The sequence below is a fragment of the Pipistrellus hanaki genome (assembly GCF_964339955.1).
Source record: "Pipistrellus hanaki genome assembly, chromosome: 20".
NCBI lineage: Eukaryota > Metazoa > Chordata > Mammalia > Chiroptera > Vespertilionidae > Pipistrellus > Pipistrellus hanaki.
The window spans coordinates 12794543-12808673 of NC_140522.1; the positions used below are offsets into that span (position 1 = coordinate 12794543).

General features: G+C 51.5%; 1 protein-coding gene across 1 annotated transcript in view; it reads left to right on the plus strand.

Annotated features, from left to right (window-relative positions):
• The first annotated feature begins 113 nt into the window (after positions 1-113).
• PARP1 (poly(ADP-ribose) polymerase 1) overlaps positions 114-14131 on the plus strand; it is a 42058-nt gene continuing 28040 nt past the window's right edge. Inside the window, exons 1-2 of the mRNA XM_084868856.1 lie at positions 114-347; positions 5699-5864. Of these exons, the coding sequence (XP_084724982.1) occupies positions 228-347; positions 5699-5864 (286 nt within the window). The 5' untranslated portion in view covers positions 114-227. The remainder of the gene's footprint in view (positions 348-5698; positions 5865-14131) is intronic.

The following is a 14131-nucleotide window of genomic DNA, read 5'->3' on the forward strand; positions in this document are numbered from 1 at the left end:
GCGCGCGCGCCGAGGCCCCGCCCCCAGGGCGCGTGCGCGGGGCGTGGCCGCCGCCAGGCAGCAGCAATCTATTGGCGAGCGGCGGGGAGTCGGCGCGACGTGCGGGGCGACGGTTCAGGCGCGCGCGCCGCTGAGGAAGCGGACTGACGCCGGGCGCAGGCGCGCGGAGCGGCGAGGAGGCGGCGGCGGCGGCTGTGTGAACTCGGGCGGCAGCCGCGGCGGGGAGGATGGCGGAGGCCTCGGACAAGCTCTACCGGGTGGAGTACGCCAAGAGCGGGCGCGCCTCCTGCAAGAAGTGCAGCGAGAGCATCGCCAAGGACTCGCTCCGCATGGCCATCATGGTGCAGGTGCGCAGGCGCCGTGCGCGGCGGGGCCGGGCGGGGGGCTGGGCGGGCCGCGCCGGCCCGGAGCCGCGGGGGCCGGGCGGGAGCCGCCGCCGCCGCGGGGAAAAGCCGGGACGCGGCCTGGAGCCGGCGCCTTGTGCTTCGTCAGAGGGGAGCCGCCTCGTCCCCGTTCGCCCCGGGGCCGGGCCGGGCCGGGGCGCGTGCGGGTCTCGGGAGGCGGGTCCGACCCGGAGCGACCTGGTTCCGGCGGGTTCGTCCTCCGGTGGCGGGGCTGGCCGGATTCGTGGGGCTATTTTTGGCTGTTTTGTCTTTTCACACCGCGCTCCCTCGCTGTGTAACCGTGCAGAGCCGTGCACGTGGTGCCGTGTCCGTGCAGCGCATTCGCTCGGCCTGGTTTTTATGTAAAATCACATCCCCGAGCTTCCCGGGCTCCTGTGGGGACCCCTGGGTGCAGGGCGCGTGTCCGGTCTGAGTGAGAGTGATTCGGGGCTCCTCCCGGGGACTTCCTGGCTGGTGGGGGGTCCCCCTCCCGGGTCCCCTTGGGCTTCAGGGCGCCCATGGGTCGGAGGGCCCCGAGGTGGTGTCTGCAGGCCCTGCCCGGGTCCGCCTCCTCCCGCTCCCCGTTTTGCTCCTGTGGTCTTGGTTCTGCCCGCCCCGTCCCCCTCGGGCCCCGGCGCGGTGCTGGGGGCCGGGGGACTCGGTTTCCCTCCCGGGTGAGGCCTGCTGTGCGGAGGGACCGCGGAGCCCGCCCTGGGACTTGGTGCTCCCGGGGGGAGTGGGTGTGAGTGGTGGGTTCTCTCCTGGGGGCTTCCCTGGCTCGGACCTGACACCTCATTACTGGACGGAAGGAGCCATATGCTAACCCGACTAGTTCAGAGAAGGCCTGCATGGCGGTTGTCCAAACTCCGAGACCTAAAATAAAACAACAAAGAATGGTCTGAAGTTAAATATTTAACTACAAACAGGGTACAGTGGGCAGTCAAGTCCTAGGCCGATATTTTCCCTGACAAGATCAACCTAGAACTTTCCTAAGCCCATTTGCCTATTAGCCTCTAAGATAACATATCTGTGAGATGTCTGGGTGACTTGTAACTTCCCTTTTTCTGGAGCCCCTGGGGCACAACCTAATTCACTGGGCGCCAGGACAGATAACACCGATTCCTTCATTATCGTGTTAATTGTTTCAGTACCCACCTAAGTACGCGCCCATCATTTTACTTTTTATCCAATCCCAGGGGTTTCCTCGGTTTTGCTTTCTCGCACCTCCTTAACCCGCCACCCATGAATTTCATGTAACCCACCCATGTCCCTCCTTTGATTGCGATGTATACATACAGGTGTAACCTGCCATTCTTCGGAGCATTATCTCAATCGGTTGAGGTTCTGCTCCCCCGCATTTGTCTACAGTTTGGCTCAAATAAACTCACAGAATTCTTTACAGGTTTCGATGGGTTTTTCGTTAACGTCCTTCAGCAAGGCCGAGCACCTGGGAGGTTCGAGCCCTGCGCCGGTCCCAGGGCACCAGGAGCTTCGGGGCGGGCGCCCTCGACGGCTGTGCCTCGGGATGCGTGCCCAGTGGAGCGTGGTCAGGGTCCTGCTCCCCGAGGTGGGGGCAGGGGGGGGGGAGCCGCAGGCCTGCCATTGGGGAGCGCACCCCCCTGCGCAGCTGAGCCGAATGCCCGTGGCCGATGGCTTCCTGCTGCGGCTGCTGAGGGCAGAGGCTGTGAGTTCGGAGCAGTTTGCATCTCCTCCACCAGCCTCGATGGCGGGAGGCTTCATTCCTCCAGGCAGCGATGGTCCCCGCCGGTTAAGACGGGTGTTTCTGTTTCACTCCACATCGGGTGGGCACGTCTCTGAGTGTTTTCGCCCATCACTGCCTCAAGATGAGAGGAGTCATTCCCGCGGGGCTGGTTCTTGTCACTTGAGGCCTTAGAGCCCAGGGTTACTGTAGTTTGTAAGCTTTTCCAGTGGCTTGATGACTGGGTTCCGAGTGGATCTGCCTTTTGTGCTGTGTTTGTAAGTGTTGTTCTGAGAAGGGACGCGGGCTTCACCGGACAGCGAGAGGGGCAGACGGAACCCGGTGCAGCCAGTGCTGGGCCAGCCCAGTGAGGAGGGCGCTGCTGGGAGGGTGGCTCCATTGGGAACCTGATTGTGAAGGGCGTTCTTTGTTATTAAAAGCAAGTGCGGTCCTTCCTAATTGTACTGAGAGCAGAGTCTTCATTCTGAATGAAAGTCTAGTTGGTCCTCTGGGCTGGCTGGGGAGGGTGGGACAGGGAGAAAGAAGCCATTCTTCTGGCCCTGTTCTTAAAAGCGCTCTTTAGCATTTGTTTGGGAGGATGTGGGAGTATCACTTACCTGATTCTCAGCTGGTGCCAGAGGCCGCCTGGAGGGACGGGCGGGCGGGGAGGAGGCTGTGGAGCCATTGTTCTCTGGAGTGGGCGGGCCGTGCGGACCCTGGTGTTGGGTGGGTGCTCAGTACACAGAGATCCCAGAGCCATGCAGCTGCCCAGTGATAGCCGCCATCCGGTGACCTTGGCTTAGCTCCCTTCCCCATGTCATTCTCCGTCCTGAGGTCTGAGATTCTTCCTCTGGAGGGACATGGCCACGGCACCAGACCAAGGTCTCAGGGGCAGGAGGAGGCCCTGGCCAGGCCTGGAAGGTGGGGCGCAGTCACGTCCCAGCGTGGGGCAAAGCCACTGCCCCACGGGCCCCTGCATGGGCATCGCAGAGGAGGGTGGACAAGGTGCCGCGGCTGAGGGGCCGGTGGAGGTCACTGCGGTGAGGTCACTGCGGGTGGGTGCGGGGGGTGGGGGTGGGGCACTGCGGTGTGTACGAGGTGCCCTGATGCCTGAGGACAGGTCTTTCTGGGTGAAAGTTAAGAGCCAGTGAAGCATCCATCTTATATGAAAACTGCTGCTTGAAATTTTTAATCTGCTATTTGGCTTCTGTACGTGCTTGCTTGCTAAAATTACTCCCACTTCAGCGAGGCCATTAACCCTTCCCCAGACAAGGTTATCAGTGCTGGCGCAAGGCCAGGCCTCTGGTTGAGAGCTCAAGGCCCAGCACATACGGCTCTTTAAGAATTTACTGTAAGGTCCCAGCTGAGAGGTTTGCGACTTAGAAGCAAGACATGATATCCAGGCCATTAAAAAGGGGCGAAGCTCGCTGGTCTGAGGGTGGGCCAGGGAAGTACCTCTTTTATACAGCTGTTTAGGGAGGGGGGTGGAATTCCTGCCTGGGGCCAGCCATCTTTGTCACCATCCACCTTGCAGATGCTTGTATGACTCTGGGCTTCCCCCCTGCCCCGACCTAACATTTACAAAGGGGCCGGAAACACTCCATATTTGGGAGACAAAGAAGATAAAAACATACAAATAGGGAGAATTCCTGCATGTTGGGACCCAGAATTTGAGAGACATTTTCCTCTGGACCCGCGCGTAATAAATGTATTACTTTGTTCTCTCTGGTATTGCTTTGTTCTCCAGAACGCACATCTCCTCTGGGATGCCGGTTGTCTGGTTTAGGGGAACTCTTCCACAGCAGGGACCCCCTCCTTCCTTCTTTCCCTCCACGCTCCGGGTGTTCCAGACACCACGAGGGCCCGCCAGGAGCCGCTTTGCCATTGGCCAGCCGAAATGCCTCTCAAGGCGCCTCCAGCCCAGAGTGGGCCGCACAGGCTGCGATCAGTTGTCACCATGGGATCATTGAGTTCCTGTTGGTCCTCACCCGAGGATATCTTTCCCTTCGATTTTTTCAGAGAGAATGGAAGGGAGGAGGGAGAGAGAAACATCAATGTGAGAGACATCAATCCATTGCCTCCTCACACAACAACTGGGGCTGGGGATCGAACCTGCAACCCTTCCGTGCGCAGGCCGAAGCTCTGACCACAGAGAACGCTGGCCAGAACCAACGGATCATCCTTAGCTGTGGGCACAGTCTTCTGGGAGCCCCAGAAAGTGCCGGTCGGACCGGGCGAGTTCTGGGCCGAGGAAACGCTGCTGTAAACCAGACTGCGCGACATTAGGAGTCCCCCACGTGCCAGCCTCGGCCTCCTTTTATCCGTTAAACCCAGAAAGGCCAGCCGAAACCGGTTTGGCTCAGTGGACAGATCGTCAGCTGACGGAAGGGTCCCGGGTTCGATTCCGGTCAAGGGCATGTACCTTGGTTGTGGGCACATCCCCAGTGAGGGGTGTGCAGGAGCAGCTGATCGATGTTTCTAACTCTCTATCCCTCTCCCTTCCTCTCTATAAAAAAAATCAATAAAAATATATATTTTTAAAAATCCAGAAAGGCCACGCCTTTTCCTCCGTTAAATCTGGAAAGGCCGCTCCGTAGTGGGCGGGGCTTGGCGGGAGACCCTGCCACTGCTCCTCACAGCATTTCCCCGTCCCCGCAGCTCCAGCCTAAACGTTCTACGTGGCCTTGACTTGTAAAGCTGTGTCTTCATTACACCTGCCGGACGCCTGGCTTTATGTTGGTGTAACACAGACGCTGAGGTCTCGTGGCTCAGTCAGATCCGCTGTGTTTTTAAGTGGCTCTTCCTACCCAGCATCCTAATGGGAAGAACCTGGTGTCGGAGCTTCTTCATGGGGACCCCTCCCCCTGGTCTCAGTGGGGCTGCTGGTTTCTACCCAGACGCAGTGGGTGTGCCAGGGCCACGTAAACGCCAGTGCTTGTCACTCTGGTCACTGTCGCCCCGCTGAGGCCGGGAGTTCTGTGTTCTGCCCTGGCTGGCCTCTGCTTACCTGATCTGATCTGATCCGTGTGTCCTCCGGCGTTCATGTCCTCCCCCCTCCTCCTCCGTGCAAGTTAGTCCGTTCCACTCACGTCTCTGGCTGCACAAGCCTGCCCCTCGCTGACACGCTCTCTGCCCTGCTCTTTGCCGGGGACCGGCTCCTTGTCGTTCTAACTGCAGAGGCTCTTCCGGGCCCTTTGGGGCGCTCAGGCCCCGAGTCCGGCCTGACTCCTGGGCAGACGCTGCAGGGTCAGGACACGGGACCGGCGTCTTGTGTGCGTTTACGGTGCTCAGAGGTAAGCGTGTCACTGGGACACAGTGGCATGTGGTTACACAGGTACATGGCACAGCCCTGTCCGAAAGCCGCTTTCCCCAGGGTCCCCTGTCCTAGGCGCGGGCCCAGCAGGCAGCTCTCTGCTGTGGGGGGAGAGCGAGGAGAGACATGGAGAAGGTGCTGCTGCTGATTCTCATGGTTGGCAGCCTCCCAGACCGGGCCTGTGGGGCCGGGCCGGGCTGCGGGCTCCGGAGGAGAAAGCGGGCTGGCAGGTTCCGTGCTGAGGGCTGGGCTTTGGAGGTCACCTGACTGTCCCTTTACCTCCCCCTGTTCTCCTCTTTCCAGTCGCCCATGTTCGACGGCAAAGTGCCCCACTGGTACCACTTCTCCTGCTTCTGGAAGGTCGGCCACTCCATCTGGCAGCCCGACGTGGAGGTGGACGGGTTCTCGGAGCTCCGGTGGGACGACCAGCAGAAAGTGAAGAAGACGGCCGAGGCTGGCGGCGTGGCAGGTCCAAGCACACCCACACGTGGGGGGGGGGGAGTGACTCTGAGCCCCAGAGCTTCCAGGGACCTTTCCCCGAGCACCGGGATGTTCTCAGGCTCACGTGCCAACCGGGAACGGCTCTGCAGGACATTCTCTTCTTCCCGACGCCTGAAATGTGGTCTTTAAAGTGGTTGTTTTAATAGACTTTGCTTTTTAGAGCAGTTTTGGTTCATACCGTGTTTCCCCGAAAATAAAACATCCTCCGAAAATAAGACCTACTTACAGGTTTCCTTCTGAGTGAAATATAAGGCATCCCCCCCGATAATAAGGCCCCTCCTAGGCTCTGTCTCAGAATGAAAATTAACTTACCGTAAACTGGTCGCTAGGGCCGCCCTGACTGGCGTCTAGCAACAAGTGACGTTATGTGGAGTCCTGACGTCACTGCTGTGTGGAGGTCGGAGTGAGTGGTGAGCGTGGGGCGGGAGAGAGGAGGAGACTTTCGCAGATGCGTGTAGAAGAACAGGAGGATTAGAGCAGACGGGGTGCAGCCATGGTGGTGAATGCTGGTCTGTCTCTGGTGACTACCTGATGCTCGCGGCCGCCTTCATGATGACTGACGGTTCTCAGTCAGTGGCAGACCCTGCTCCAGCCCAGATCCAGGCCCCAGCAAGCCCAGTGACAGTCCCCAGGCAGGCCCAGGGGGTAAATGTCTGATAAAGGGGTAGGGGGGATGTCTGGGGTCTGTGGCAAGGGGTGGGGGGAGGGGGATCACTTAAAATGACACAGGAGGATCAGGGGGGCAATCAAAATTACACAGGAGGATCAAAAGGGGTTACTAAAATGGTAATCCCCCTCTGATTCTCCTGTGCCATTTTGATTGCCCCCTCTGATCCCCCCTGTGTCATTTTAAGTGATCCCCCCTCCCCCCACCTTGATACCCCAATTCCTTTTTTTTACCCCTAGAAATGAGCGCAAGCTACTCTGTGGAGTATAAGAAAGGAATCGTGGAAGACTCTTGGGGCCAGAATCTTACTGCTTTCTGCAAAGAGAAGATGTTGAGTGTCCGATTGGTCCGAAATTGGTGAGCAGAGTATAGTAACCTCATTGAACCAGTGGACAAGGGAAATGCTAAAAAGCACAAGTGTGGAACAGGTCGGCAACCATTATTTTCCGAGCTGGAAGACCTGATCTGTGAATGGGTTGTTGACAGGAGAGCAGAGGCTTTGGTTGTGAATAGGGCTCAGATTCAAGAATTTGCCCTTGCCATGGCACCACAGTTTGACATAGCCCCCGAAGACTTCAAAGCATCACAACGCTGGCTGGATAATTTCCTTCAGCGAAGTGAACTGTCTTTACGAAGATCTACAACATTGTTTAGGTTGGAAGATACTCAAGTTATTTTATTTATTTATTTATTTATTTATTTATTTATTTATTACTGATTTTCACAGAAAGGAAGAGAGAGGGATAGAGAGTTAGAAACGTCAATGAATCATCAACCAGCTGCCTCTTGCACACCCCCTACTGGGGATGTGCCCGCAACCAAGGTACATGCCCTTGACTGGAATCGAACCCGGGACCTTTCAGTCCGCAGACCGACGCTCTACCACTGAGCCAAACCGGTGCCGGCGGAAGATACTCAAGTTATTAAGCGAGCACTTGCATTCAAGTCCTTTATTGATGATGCTGACTTCTCTAAATACAATCTTTCCAACATGATTGCTATGGATGAAACTGCAGTGTTTATGGGCCAGTCATTTCAAACAACAATTGAACAGCAGGGTGCCTCCTTAGTGTACATTCCCTCCACTGCTTACGAAAGTGCACGTTTCCTGTATTTTGGCAATTCATCTGGATGGCACTAAAATCCCACCTTTAATCATTTCTAAGGGCAAGAAGGAAAAGATTGAGCGTGTTTTGGGCATTTTTATTCTTGAAACTGAAAGAGCCTGGGCCACACAAGCAGTTATAAGGAAGTGGGTCGATTTAATGCTGCTGCTTGTTATGCGAGGGAGCCAAAGAGGTCTGCTAGTCTGGGATGCAGCCAGCACTCACCGCGCTAAAGACATGAAGACATTTCTTCACGAAAGAAAAATCAGATAATGATTTGGCAGAAATGATGGCCTATCTCCAGACTCTTGATATTGCAATAAAGAAGCCATTCAAAGACAATTTGCGCATGGAAATTAATGACTACATTAAAAATAGAATGGAGTGAAATCAGCGTGGAAACTTTGTGAAACATAAACTGCAAGAAGTTGTGACTTGGGTGAAGAATTCATGGGAGAAAATCGCTGACAGTTGCATTGCAAATGCACTGGGAGCAGGCTACCTTGACAAGTATTTTCCAGCGTATAAGACGACCCCCTAATTTTACAGTTAAAACATAGGTTTAGGCCTATATTCGCTGTATAAGACTACCCCCACTTCAAAGAAAAGACTTACTTTGCCATCAAGATTTGCAGGTAATTTTTGTGCAATTTTGGTCTTTGCCCCCGATTTTCGGTTGACTTTTTTTTGGTTCAAAACTCATCTTATACGCCGGAAAATACGGTACTCATTTAAAGACAGTGCTGTTGCTAAACATGAGAGGTTTGGTCCACTGATTCTGAAAGAAATGGAGTCACAAGAAATTCACCAGGAAATTCAGGAATTGGATTGTTATGATGATGTTCCAGAAGATGATGACATGATTGTCTTTTAAAAAATGAGTAAATTGTTGATACTGTAGGATTCACAGTTTGTCTGGTTTGTGTTGACAACTACCGTACTACCGTACTGTATACAGGTAATAAATTTCCTTTATTTTCATTTAACAATAAATGTGTACCGTATTCTTCTTCATAGAAAAATAAGACATCCCCTGAAAATAAGACCTAGCGCATCTTTGGGAGCAAAAATTAATATAAGACACTGTCTTATTTTCGGGGAAACAGGGTAGCAAAATTAAACAGGAAATTAGAGAGTTCCCCTTTTCCTCCGGACCCACAGAAGCCTGGCCTCCCCGTCTAGCGCCTTCTGCTGGAGGAGCCCTTAGCTCTGGCCATGAACTGGTTGGCGTGTCTTCACCCAAGTCCGCAGCGTTCAGTCGCGTTCTCTCTGGTGTACGGTCTGTAGAGCGGTGGGCAAGGCCTGTATTTGATGGCAGCCGAGGATTTCTCACCGCCTGAAACCGTCTGCACCTGTCTGTCCATCGTCCCTTCTCCCCGCCTCTGGCCAACACTGACCTTACACTGTCGCCTGGTTTTGCCTCGTTCCCGAGGCCACACATTGGACTCTCACAGGAGCCTTTCTAGATCGGCTCACTCCACATCCATATGCGGTTAAGGTTCCTGCATGTCCTTCTGGGTTGTTCTTAATCGTCACCTTGAGTGTGCGCTGAGAGACATCAGTGTGAGAGAGAAACAGGGTGCCTTCCGTGTGCCTGGACTGGGGCCACAGCCCAGGTGTGTGCCCTGACTCGGAATCAAACCAGCAACCTTTCAGTGTTGCAGGACAACGTGCACCTAACTCTTTGTGGTTTCTCTTTTTTTCTTAGCTCATTTCTATTTAATGCTGAATAATAATCTATTGTCTAGATGTAATAATTTATTCATACTGTTAACTATTTATACTGAAGGACATCTTTGTTGCTTTCAAGTTTGGGCACTTGTTAATAAGTATAAACATAAAGGTTTTTTTATTGTTGGTTTTTGAATTTTATGAGTTTGCACCCTCATATGTAGGTATTTTTGTTTTGTTTTGTAATATATTTTATTGATTTTTTACAGAGAGGAAGGGAGAGGGATAGAGAGTTAGAAACATCGATGGGAGAGAAACATCCCCAGCTGCCTCCTGCACACCCCCTACTGGTACATGCCCTTGACCGGAATCGAACCTGGGACCTTTCAGTCCACAGGCCGACGCTCTATCCACTGAGCCAAACTGTCATATGTAGGTTTTTATGTGGACTTAGTTTTTCAACTCATTTGGATAAATACCAAGTAACATGATGGCTAGGTTGTATGCTTAGTTTTGTATGAAGCTGCCAGTCTCTTTCAGATGGCCGTAGAGTTTTTTGAATTTCCATCAGCAATGAACGAGTATTTCTGTTGCTCCACATCTCTGCCAGCATTTGATATTGTCAGTATTTTGACCGTTCTAATAGATGTGCATTGGTGTCTTGTTTTAATTTGTAGTAAAAAGGTGTTCAGATATTTTCCCTGTTTTTTAATGTTTGTTTTGAGTTTTAAGAGCTCTTTGTATATATATATATATATATATACATTTTTTTTTTTTAAATATATTTTTATTGATTTTTTTACAGAGAGGAAGGGGGAGGGATAGAGAATTAGAAACATCGATGAGAGAGAAACATCTATCAGCTGCTTCCTGCACACCCCTCACTGGGGACGTGCCTGCAACCAAGGTACATGCCCTTGACCAGAATCGAACCTGTGACCCTTCAGTCCGCAGGTCGACGCTCTATCCACTGAGCCTAATCGCTTAGGGTGCTCTTTGATATTTTTTATTTTATTTTATTTGTGTGTGTGTCAACTTTTTTTTTTTTAATAAATTTTTATTGTTCATATTATTACAAATGTTCCTTCACCCCCCCCCCCCAATTCCTCTCTTCCACCAGGTTCCCACCCCACCCTCTGCCCTTTCCCCACCCCCCATTGTCCTCATCCATAGGTGCACAGTTTATGTTCAGTCTCTTCCCACATCCCCCTCTCCTCTTTTCCCCCAAGAATCGTCATTTCACTCCCCTTTCATACCTCTGATTCTATTATATTCACCAGTTAATATTGTTCATCAGATTTTTTTTTTTTAATTCCCTTGGCTTTTAGATAGTTAGGTATTTGTTGTTCATAATTTTTATCTTTATTTACTTTCTCTTCTGAAAGAACCCCCTTCAGCAATTCATATAATTCTGGTTTGGTGGTGATGAACTCCTTTAGCTTTTTTTTATTAGTGAAGCTCTTTATCTGGCCTTCGATTCTGAGTGATAGCTTTGCTGGATAGATTATCTTTGGCTGTAGGTTCTTACTATTCATCACCTTGAATATTTCTTGCCATTCCCGTATGGCCTGCATGGTTTCTGTTGAGAAATCAGCTGACAATCATATAGGTGCTGCTTTATAGATAACTACCTGCTTTGCTCTTGCTGCTTTTAATATTCTCTCTTTGACTTTTGCTCTTGGAATTTAAATTATGATTTGTCTTGGTGTGGTCCTCTTTGGATTCCTTTTGTTTGGAGTTCTGTGCGCTTCCTGGACTTGTAAGTCTAATTCTTTCACCAGGTGGGGGAAGTTTTCTGTCACTATTTCTTCCAATATGTTTTCTGTATCTTGCTCTCTCTCATCTTCTGGGACCCCCATAATTCTGATGTTTGTACACTTAAAGTTGTCCCAGAGGTTTCTTACATTATCTTCAATTTTCTGGATTCTCTTGCCTTCTAGCTTCTGCAGAGGAGTGTCTTCTGGCTCTTTATGTTCCAAATCTTTGACTTGATTCTTGCGCTCTTCCGTTCTGTTTTTAGGACTCTGTATAATATTTTTTATTTCAGACAATGTATTCTTTATTTCTTGTTGATTCCTTATTAATTCTACTTGATCCCTTTTCATATCCTCATAGGTCTTATCGATCTTTTCTAGGAAATTCTTGAAAAACCTTATAAGCGTAGATTTGAACTCTATATCCAGTCGCTTTTTGTCCTCCATTTCTTTCGTTTGTGATCTATTTCGTCTCTGAATTTTCTGCTGCTTCCCTGATGGGGCGGGGTTTCAGGGTGGAGCCTGCAGCCTTGGCTTCCATCAGCCCCGCCCTATGCGGCTCCTGCATCTCAGGGTCCTTCAGTACTCGCTGCAAGAGCCTCTGAGAGAAAGGTGCCCTCGATTTTCGCCTGCTACCAAACAGTCTAGGCTCTCCCCCAATGGGCCCGGAACTGGGGTTCAGTTCAGTTGGAAGTGGGATTGGAGGTGGTGTTCAGAGCAGTCTGGAGCCCCTGTCTCCTTCCCGCCAGGGCAATCCCACAGCACAGCCATCTGTCCGTTCTCTGCGTGCAATGTGCGTGCCTCCGGGACCTCCTATCGCCGCTTCCCCGGGGTTCTGCCTTACAGCCCAGCTCCCTCTGAATGAGCCTGGGTCCCCGGGGTCTGGCCTAGAACTGGGGTTCAGAGCAGTCGGAACTGGGGCCCAGCACAGTCCGGAGCCTTTGTCTCCTTCCTGCCAGGGCAATCTAGCGGCAGAGTCAACAGTCCGTCCTCTGCGCGCAATGTGCACGGCTCCGGGAGCTCTGCCTTTCGCCACTCCCCCTCCTTGAGCCTGGGTCCCCAGGGTCTGGCCTAGAACTGGGGTTCAGCGCTGTCAGGTCTGGAGTTCAGCACAGTTGGAGCTTTTATCTCCTTCCCGCTAGGGAACGCCAGCCAGGCACTCAGCCACCCCTCCTCTCCGGCTCCGACCTCTCCGTGCGCGCTGCGTGTCTCCGCACCTTAGGCTTTTCCAGCTCCTCCGCTCTTCCTTCTGGTTTTCTCCTTGCTTCTCGTTGTAGAATTTCCAGTCAGTCGACTTTCCTGTAGTTCTGGGTAATATCCATTTTATATTTTAGTTGTATTTTATTGAAATTGTGTGTGGCTGCAGCTAGGTGTTTACCTGTGCAGCCAACTTGGATTCTCTAGTGCTCTTTGATATTTTAAATAACTGCTTGAAAATACATTTTCCCGGTTTATAGCTTGTCTTTCTCATTCTCTTGACAATGTCTTTCACAGAGCAGACATTTTCAATGTTAGGGAAATTTATCTCATCAATTATTCTTTCACCGATCATGTCTGCTAATGTAGCTAAAAAGCCATCATCATTCCCAAGCTGACACCAAGGAGGAGTTCGGGGGGAGTTCCATGGTTTTGGGTTACACGTGACGTCCGAGTCTGGTCCATTGTGAGCTCATTCTGCAGCGGAGACACAGTCCGTCTCACTCCTGGTTCTGCAGGTGGATGTCCCACCTCCCGCACCTCTGGTTGCAATGGTGTCTTTTCCATTGTGTGGCCCTTTGCTCCTTTGGAACGTCAATTTGACCATATTTGTGCGGATGCATTTCTGGGCTCTAATAGTCTATATATCGATTTGCATATTTTGCCAATACCACGCTGTCTTAGAGACTGTCGTTACAGTAAATCTTAAAGTCATTCCTCTGTTCTTCAGTATTGTCCGGGCTATTCTGGATCTTCTGACTGTCGATATCTACAAACTTAACGTGCTAGGATGCCTTTACATTTTGAATAGGCAATTTTATTTATTTATTTATTTTTTTATTTTTTTTTTTTTTAGCAGTTTTTGAAGGAGATCCTCTGAGACCACATTCTCCTTTATCTGTCTTCCCAAACTGAGCCGGTTTAACCTGTTCTATGACTAATCTGTGCCTAGGCTAAACTATTTTCTCTATCTTCCTGTCCTTTTTACGACTGTCACTGTATTTGTCTCCAGCTGCTTCTGGTGTGCTGGGAACTGGTCAGAAACACAGCTCAGAATTGTGAATAAAATTAACAGTAAACTTGTCACCCAAGGGTCTGGGAGCGAGAGTCAGTTGTAGCAGAAGGAGAGGGAGACTTCCATCGACCAGGTGCCCCCACAGTGGCTGCGGCCGGGGAGCCACCTTCTGGGGTTCGGATGACGCTCCTGCCGGCGGTGCCACGGCCAGGGCTTAACGAGTGTGTTCACATAGTAGCATGCTTCCCTTCCCTTTTTTGCATGTGTGTTCTGTGTAGAAATGTCTTTCTGTTGACCTTGTGTTCTGCAAATCTGTAAATTCACTTAATCGTGCTGGTAGCTTTTTTGTAGATTCCTAAGGTATCTCAGGTCTACCGCCATGTCACCTATAAATAGAGGTGGCTTTCCTTGTTCTTTTCTAAACGTGCACCTTTCTTTCTGTTTCTTGCCCTGAGGCATTACTAGAATCTCATACAATGTCAAGTAAGTGGTGAGAGGAGACGGCTGTCTCCTAGGAAAAACCCTCGGCCTTGGAGCTTTTATAGCAGAAAGAACCTGGCTTTTGTCCCAAGTGCTTGGCTGTTTATCCCAAGACTCTTCTGAGTGATTCAGCCTTTTCCCACTAATAAGAAATGCCCCCCTACCATATGCTACCTTACATAGGCTTGTGTCTGTACCAAGATACTCCCTTTAGTTAGTATCTAACTTTCATCAGTATAAGTACTGTCCACAATGAGGGGGAGGGGGGGGGCAGAGGAAATGGAGACAGGTGGAGGTGAGGCAGCCACCAGCTGACAGCTGTTTCCAGCAGCCCGTCTGGGAAAG